Source organism: Telopea speciosissima, chromosome 2 (assembly GCF_018873765.1).
Source record: "Telopea speciosissima isolate NSW1024214 ecotype Mountain lineage chromosome 2, Tspe_v1, whole genome shotgun sequence".
Taxonomy (NCBI): domain Eukaryota; kingdom Viridiplantae; phylum Streptophyta; class Magnoliopsida; order Proteales; family Proteaceae; genus Telopea; species Telopea speciosissima.
The window spans coordinates 44,664,266-44,672,688 of record NC_057917.1 but is presented as its reverse complement, the minus strand read 5'-3'; the positions used below and the strand labels follow the sequence as shown (position 1 = coordinate 44,672,688).

General features: G+C 28.9%; 1 protein-coding gene across 1 annotated transcript; it reads right to left on the bottom strand.

The window, feature by feature from the left end:
- Positions 1 to 1,807: 1,807 nt before the first annotated feature.
- Positions 1,808 to 3,856, bottom strand: LOC122650747. The gene is made up of 4 exons (XM_043844136.1): positions 3,367 to 3,856; positions 2,606 to 2,754; positions 2,357 to 2,412; positions 1,808 to 2,222 (listed from the first exon to the last, which is right to left on the bottom strand). The coding sequence occupies exons 1-4, from the start codon at positions 3,854 to 3,856 to the stop codon at positions 1,808 to 1,810; spliced, it is 1,110 nt and encodes a 369-aa protein (XP_043700071.1).
- Positions 3,857 to 8,423: the final 4,567 nt, after the last annotated feature.

Below are 8,423 nucleotides of genomic sequence, written 5' to 3'. Positions count from 1 at the left end.
AATATCGTAAGTAAGGTGCTAAGGAATTTTGCTTAACCGATGATTCGAGGGTTCGAGGATCACTTCTTTAACTTTCTACTGTTCAACAGTCTCATTCAAAGAGGGGCATTTTGTAAACGCCTCATTTTGTCACCCCAGAGCAGTCTAGGGAATGATGAAACTGATATGTTCGAAAGTAATGTGGGACCCATTATTTATAGGTCAGGATGTTCCCCAAGCCCCCAACAACATTCCAAACCCTCATTTGGTTTAGAATTTTAAAATGTATTAAGAACATGTTTTAAAAATTATGGAAAATAGAGGGGGCACAGACTAGAGTCACTTCGAGAGGCTCCCGGGCAGCAAAGCGGGAACGCTCCATTACAGATAACCAACCTACTTTCGGTCATGCAAGTGCTTCTTCTTCCTCGGCTACCCCACCTATTCCAGAGGATGAGACACTTGGGGACAACTCTTTAGGCGACTTGACTCACTAGAGCGGACAGTGGGGCAAGGGCTTACTTAGTTTAGCGAGCGAGTGGGCGCAGTCAAGGCCCAATTGACTCAGTAGACACCTCACTTCTCGGAGCAAGCACCACCACCACCACTAATACCACAATAGCGATGTTTCTAGAATGTTTGTTGCTTTTAGTTATCTTTCAGCTTTTAGCTTTTTGTGAAAGATATGTATCCCAACAGAACACACCACTGAATTTTGTAACTAAACCTTCGGAATATATATACACACACATACTAGTAAAGTTGCACGTGTTTGTAATATCTTCTACCAAAAGATTAAAAAAAATGATCGTAATATCAGTTATGAAAAATTTTCAAAACTTTTTTAAGAGTTGAGCTAAAAGAAGGGATCGATGGATGATAAAAAATACATATATGAGTATACGAAACAATATCACAAGTTCCCAACACGTTTGGTCGGTAATGAAAATAACAGCAAAAGAAGGACACGTACAAAATGCACAACTAATACTTTAACGACACAGAACGAATTCACTACATATTCACACCTCCATTGTTAAAGAGTTCCCAATTAACAACGTACATACTAATAGATGTTTGCTTTTAACCATCGGAAATATTTTTTCTATAACAAAATCAATATCAATTTTCATTAAAGTAGGTAATAATAACGTTGCAATGTTACAACAATTTAAACAAAATAAGTAGGTTGATTATTATTTTTTTATGACGTAGAAATACACGAACTGACCTTTACAATTGCAGATTGTCTTTTTTTAGACTAAACTTTGATGAATTCCACCTCTTGTAATGTAAATTATGTACTTGAATTATTAAGCATTAGATGTACCTGAATTATTAAACCTGCAAAAGTATAAATAAAATATTATATTAGTAATTATAATTAAGTAATTATTTTAATAAGTATTTGTTTGAGCTTAAAATTTTACCTTGGTAATAGAACTTCTTTGTATACAATATTCTTTGTGTAAAATTCGTTTTTCCTTTCTGTCTTGTTATTTTTTACTAAAACCTTTGTTGTTGACATTGATATTCCTCTTAACAATGCCACATACAGTTGTTCATGTGAGAATACTGCTTCTGAAAGATATACCCCAACATATGGTATTGTTTGCCTTTGTGATTTATTTATTATCATAGAAAAGCTAAGACGAATTGGGAATTGCTCTCTTTTCAAATGGAAAGAATATCCTTCACTTTCTGCTGGGCATAGTGGAATACTTGGGATTGGTACAATAGTACCAGCAAATTGGCCAACTGCAGTCTCTGCTAATATGACATTATTTTTGAATTATCGACAAACTAAACGAGTTTCATTACATTTTTCTTATGTTGGATTCAAATTTCTTAATAGCATCACTGGACAATTCTTCTTCAAAATCAATTTGTGAGGTAGTAATCCATTTGGTGCCAATGAATTGAGAAATTCTTCTGGATACTGTGTATCTGCATCATCAGTTGCTAAATCGAAACTGCAGTATGTAACACTTTCTCTAGGGAATAAATTAATTAGCTTCTCGTTTAATTTATCAACTATTTCATTCTTAGTTGTCAATATTGCTTTTGCTGTTATATATTTTGCCGAATGACCATGATGTTGTAATTCATTGAATATTTCATTTATCAATTGATCCTCACCATCACCTTCATTTTTCATTGTAATAACCATCTTATCAGGTATTTTTATCAAATCTTCAGCTTCAGTTGGCTCTTTTTCATTTCCAACTTGTAACAGAAATTCACTGAAATATGTATCATTTATTGCTCTTATATTCGTTGTTAGTTGTAACTTCTTCATTTTTTGTCATAAATATGACATTACTAAACTTTCTTTCACTGTTTCCATTATTGTATCTCGAGGAACTACAAGTAGTACCTGTCTGAAATTTCCTCCGAATACCCCAACATTACCTCCAAATGACTCAGAATTTCCTATTATATCTTGCAATGTCCTATCAATTACCTTAATTGCTTATCTTTTTATCATTGGTGCTTCATTCTTGATTATAATTTTTACTCTTCTTATTAATTCAGCAGTTACACTTTCCTTTAAGAAATTGTAAATACTTAAATCATCGATGATGATTGGTATTTTAAATTTTGAATGTGTTGTTCTTCCACCAACCGTTATTGCAGCTGCAACTCTTGATGTTGCTGTTGCAAGAGCAATTTCATTATTTGATCTTATCGTTGCAAGTAGGGCACGATATACATATGTCTTCCCTGTACCTCCTAGACCATCAATGAAAAAGATATCACTCTTATTTGAATTCACTGTGTTCAAAATAATATTGTACGCATTCAATTGTTCCACATTCAGCTTCTTTGGTGCTTCATAATCCTCTTAAGGAATTTTTATTGCATATTCATCTTCGATTTCTTTTCGATGATTTTCATTTGATTTTTCAAGATTTTCTTCTATGTTTGGCAAATCATATTCTTTAATGCTATTATCCATAGTTTGTAAGAAAGAATTAACACTTTTCAGTATTTCAAAGGCATTATATTCTTTTTCCAGATTTTTTTTAAAAAAATCTTCAAACAATGTTTCAAAGTTGTCATCCCATAACTTTTTAACATCTCCAAGCTCATAATAAACCAATATTGTAGCAAAAAAATTTCAAACTATTAGTGGCATATGGAAGAAAGATGGATCTTTTAAACATTCAGAAATTGCATCATTACTTTTAAGAAGATCATGGATTTTAGCAGCTTCTTTAAAAGACAGGCATTGTTGTCCATCAACACACAGTAGATTTTCAAATAATGTTGCTCCTTTGACAGTATTCAATAGTAATCCCAAGTAAAATCTTTCTCCTTTTGAAGGATTGACCGAATTTACACGTCCAATTGTTTCTTTTATCTTACTTAGGGTCCAACATTTACCTTGATTGTTCCACACATAATGCTCTGGGAATTCTCTGTAAAGATATTTTCTCGTCTCTGAAAAAATTGAATTTATTCTGAAGAACTCAGTTAACATTGTTCTAGATGTATTATCTGATTGAACAACATTTTTCAAGTTTTGATTTTTCCAATGCCATGTCATTTGCTTATTTGGTAGATGCAATTGTAGATTAATTACATATGGGAACATCTCATTTAAGTTGAATTCAATTATTCTCCACATTGCTTCTTGTGCAGATACCCATTTTGCATCCCGATAGTGCTTGATTTCATCCATTAAATATTTCTCAGTATTATGTGATACGAAAACTACAACACGATCATGTCTTTTATAAACATACTTGTATAGATACTTTACTGCCTTTAGTCCAGAACATATCTCAACATTAATGTGACAGTCATATCTTGTCAAGAGATATAGATTATAAAGAACAACCCATCTGTTATCCAACAATTGTTTTCTAACCATCACTTGTCTTTCATTATTTCTCCTTCTGTAAATTGGATAAGAATCTTTTTTTTGCATTGTATTTTGAATAAAAGAGCGATGATATTTATTCTTACATTTTCCATTCCTCATGCAAGCATTCTTTCTACTTAAATCTCCACAAGGACCATGCATCATGTGTTTCACAACTTTTGCACACAGATCTGGATACTTATCAGAATATGAAATCTCAGTACAAACATATTTGTTGAAAAGATCAGGATTTGATATTTTGTCATCTTTTTGTAAGATTATCAATAAGTGTGCATGTGAAAAACCTCTTTTTTGGAATTCAATGACATGTATATGTGCACATACTTTCCCAAAAATATTTTTCTTGAATATTTGATCTTTTGGATCTTGGAGCTTTACTTGGAATATTCTGGCTGTAAGATCTGGTCCATCTTGTGGAACTTGGTTTTGTTTTAATTCTTCATGTATCTCTATCTAGTCTAGATTGCATGTCATAGTTATGAATAAATCAGGTTTTTCAAATTTTTAGACTAAAGCTAGTGCATCAAGATACCTTCAACGCATATCTCTTTGTCCCCCAATAAAAGATGCCAGTAAGATAAGTTTTTTCCCAATTTCATTACCTCTTGTCTATCCGGCTAAAACACTATCAGCTATTCCTTGATACAATTCTGCTCGAATATTTGATTGTCTTGAATGATAAAAATCTAATCTTGTTGCCTCAATTTTAATATACATGTCTACGACATATTGATGAAATAATCTATCAGAGTATAAAAGAATAGAACGATTACCATCTCTGATTTGGAGCTTATGGTAATAATAGGATCTTGGAGATATCCTATTTTTTATGCTTTCATCAAATCCTGCAATTGTGAGAAAATATATCAATTATTTATTTAATCTGTAATAATAATGAAGATAAGCTCTTTTATATATATATATATATACCGTCATCATTATCTTCTTCATCATTAAATATAGCTTCTTCCTCAAAAGTTATAAAATTTGAGATAATAGATGTTGTAATTCTTTTTTTGATGCTCCTATGCCAAACAACTTCTCCGTTTGGGTATAACAATAGATACTGCAATGCATCATAACAACTATAGTAATGCTTTACTCGATGCTTCTTCCTTGGATGACTATATCATATTTTTCCTTCATGTTAGGATTATTTTGTTCTATCCAAATTGCTGCAACTTGATCAATTGATGGTGCATTATAGATTCTTTGGTCAAGATGTATATCACTTTTGATTACTATCTCATTATTCTTCAAAGATTGAACATCTTTCCAACTTCTAAAGAACTGTGCATATGGATTATTTGATAGGATACCCATTAGTTTCAATACCATTGGTTCTTTGATGTTTAATACTTCTAATATCTTCATCCTATTTTGTACTTCATGATCTGTATCGTAAAAATACAATTGCAAATAACATGGTTTTTCTTTTTCTGATAAAATGGAGGTAATTCATGATAGACTTGTCCTTGAGCTCTAAATTGCAAGCTCTTTGTCAACATGAACTCCAAAAGATGTAAATGAAAATATACTATTGTATGCTTGTATAAATCTACGAAATTCAATAGGTTCAAATGTTTGAGAGGTGAATAATTCATATAATTCATCAAGAACGGTTGTTGACGCTAAGAGAACATTATCATTCAAGCAACAGAAAGATGGTGGTTCATATTGGAATTTTTTTGCTCTACAATATCTGCATGATGGTACTTTATTAAGTACATGTAAATCAGAGCATTCAGGTTCCACATCTATTGTATTTTTAGATTAAATTAATATTTTTAATAAGTTGTCTCAAATTTATGAATTTGTAATACTAACCTTCAAATAATTCAGAATTTTCATAATATGAATGTGAAGAACTTGAACCTTTAAGTTGTGCTTTAAGTATCAATTCTTTATTTTTTGATTATTTACTTGGTTGTGTTGTCCCGTTTCTTTTTATTTTATTATCATTGTATCTCTGACGCCGAATTTCTGAAAGCATATTTTTTGGTAGCATATTTTTGTTCTCTGAAATAAATATTAGAACATTATATATACATCGACAACAAAATAACCAACAAACTTTCTTTGAATAGAAAAAATTATAAAATACCAACTGAAATAATGGCTTAGATTGTAAAAAGCACAAAAAATAATTTGATATTTTGTGTTGCAATTAGTTTAATTGAACTATCTTTGTATAACAATTTGGATTAACCACATAAATCATCGATGTTGATTACCTATAAATAATGAATTCTTTATATATTCATTTCTTAAGTGAAATATATTCTAAAAACTGTAAATAATGCTACTCATTGTTAACTCAAATTGCAATCATTATAAAGTAATACTATAACAAGAATGTTTAAAATGTCAAAATCCAAAATTTTAAACTATATACATTCACTACAGACCAAATTACATATATATATCATTTCTTAATCTTTTTCGATTTTGATCTTTTTGCTTTTGTGTTTTTTTTTTTATTCATCATCTTTGTTTTTTGTCATCATCATGATTCTCTTTTTTTATGTTTTCTGCTACTATGTTTTGTTGGATTATATTTTTGTTATTGTTGTTGTCCAATCGGAAGTAGAAGCAACATGTTTTTTATACGAAATCATATAGCTTTTGTTTATTCTGCAGAAAATTATAAATTAATAATTAAACAATAAATATTAATGTAGATCTTAATTTTAATTTATATGTTGTAAATTTTTTTATACTTGTCCTATTGATTTGTTAAATTCTGTTGCTAGACATCCTATCAAACTCTCAACTTTGTCAAACATTGTTACATTTATTCTCTCTGTTGTATCTAAAATTTTAAATCTGACCATTTACCTGTGATGTAAAAGTAATTTGTTAGTTCTTAATAATGTTTACATAAATTTGTTAGTCCTTAATAATGTTTACATAAATTTGTTAGTGATATATAAAATTTGAAAATATTGTTATCTTTGTGTGTATGATATATTACTTCCACAATTTTTACATCTGGTATTTTCTATTTTTTAAATGTACTTTCTTCTTACAGTTATTGCACGCATTGTACCATGATTCCTCATTATCAACACTTAATATTATGCCTCTGAGATAATAATATTATTTCTATAAAAAAAATGATTATTAAATAAGTGTCAAATTTAATATTTTTATTTAATAATTTAGAAGTTAAAAATTTTTTTGTACCTAAATTGAAGGTATTTCTTGTTCAATGAGATTTTTCATTTTGATATGCTCAGCTTCTTTGAATTTCGAATATTTTGCTATCATAGGATTGATTTTCTTCATTCCAATATTTGTTGTTGACCTGTAAAATTACAAACATGATGTTAGTTTTTTAAATTTATTTTATAATTATATATTAATTTAATAGATGAGGAGTATAGCGTTATCATATTTTCAATTATTTTGCCTTTAGAATTTTTGGATTTATTTCAATTGTTCTCGATTTAGTTGTAGATAATGATGATATACCTGAAATTTAAAATTATAATTTAATATTTTTTACACTTAAAAATAATAGTAAGTAAATTGAATATGTGATAGATTTACCTTTATATGTTGATATTTTAATCGACATTAAAGCAACTATAGGCTTTTGTAATACAATTTTTTCTAGTTTTTTCCCTCCATTTGTTGCGTAGTTTCCCCATAATGTCAGCATCATTTGATTGATGTTATTATTAAGATTAAAAATAATATTATCAGTCTTTTTCTGGTAATATAATTTATAAAAATTTATAATGTTTTGTCTTACTCTATGCTTGTAATATATATCTCTCATTTTATTTTTCTTGTTGCAATGGGGATGATCTTTTCAACATTTGTGATCACTCCAATAACATCTGCAAAATAAAATTTAATTACGTTAATAATATTAGATATTCTTTTTCAAATTTGAAATAAATTTACATTATCAATCATAGTCTGAATATAATAACTTACCAAAAATATAGTTTCTTTGTTATTACCTGCTTTCTGTAATTCACTTAACTTCTTGAAATTGTACAAAAAAATGTTTGGATTTATCATTTCATCAGCCTCTTCTATCTTTGTGAATTTGGTGAATATCAACTCAAACTCTTTGTGTATGTTGTTGAAATTTGGGTTAATTTTTTTTATCACTTCATCTAATATGTAGTATGTCTTTTTCTGTTCAAGTGTGCTGTCAAATCTTTTTAAAATTTCACTGAACATTATACCTAGTATTTTTGTTCCTTGTAAAAAAATTAATTTTTTAATCAATTAATTTGACATGAATTCTTCTTTTTCAATGTGTCCAAATTTTTATTTTTAAATATTAAATGAATATACCTCATTGTCCATGAAAATAATCTTTTGTACTTTTCCTGATCATTTTTGTTGTCATAATATGTGATGTATTTTTGTAATACTATCAGCTTCAGTTTTCAATCTTTTTGGTAAAGCTTTAATTGATTAATGTAGAGTAAATTTGACATTTTTCCTACATAGATTAATTAGAAATTAATTTGTTTATTTTTACTATACACAATAATTGTCTTCTACATGAGACCTATGACCATCATATGATTAA

Excerpts from the sequence above, each read along its gene's own strand:
- LOC122650747 (XM_043844136.1), bottom strand. The coding sequence starts at position 3,856 with ATGGTTAGAAAACAATTGTTGGATAACAGATGGGTTGTTCTTTATAAT. Across the intron at positions 2,755-3,366 it reads TTATGTGTGGAACAATCAAG|TGAATTCAAATAAGAGTGAT; the intron begins GTAAATGTTGGA and ends TTTTGAACACAG. Across the intron at positions 2,223-2,356 it reads TCGGAGGAAATTTCAGACAG|TGAATTTCTGTTACAAGTTG; the intron begins GTACTACTTGTA and ends TACATATTTCAG.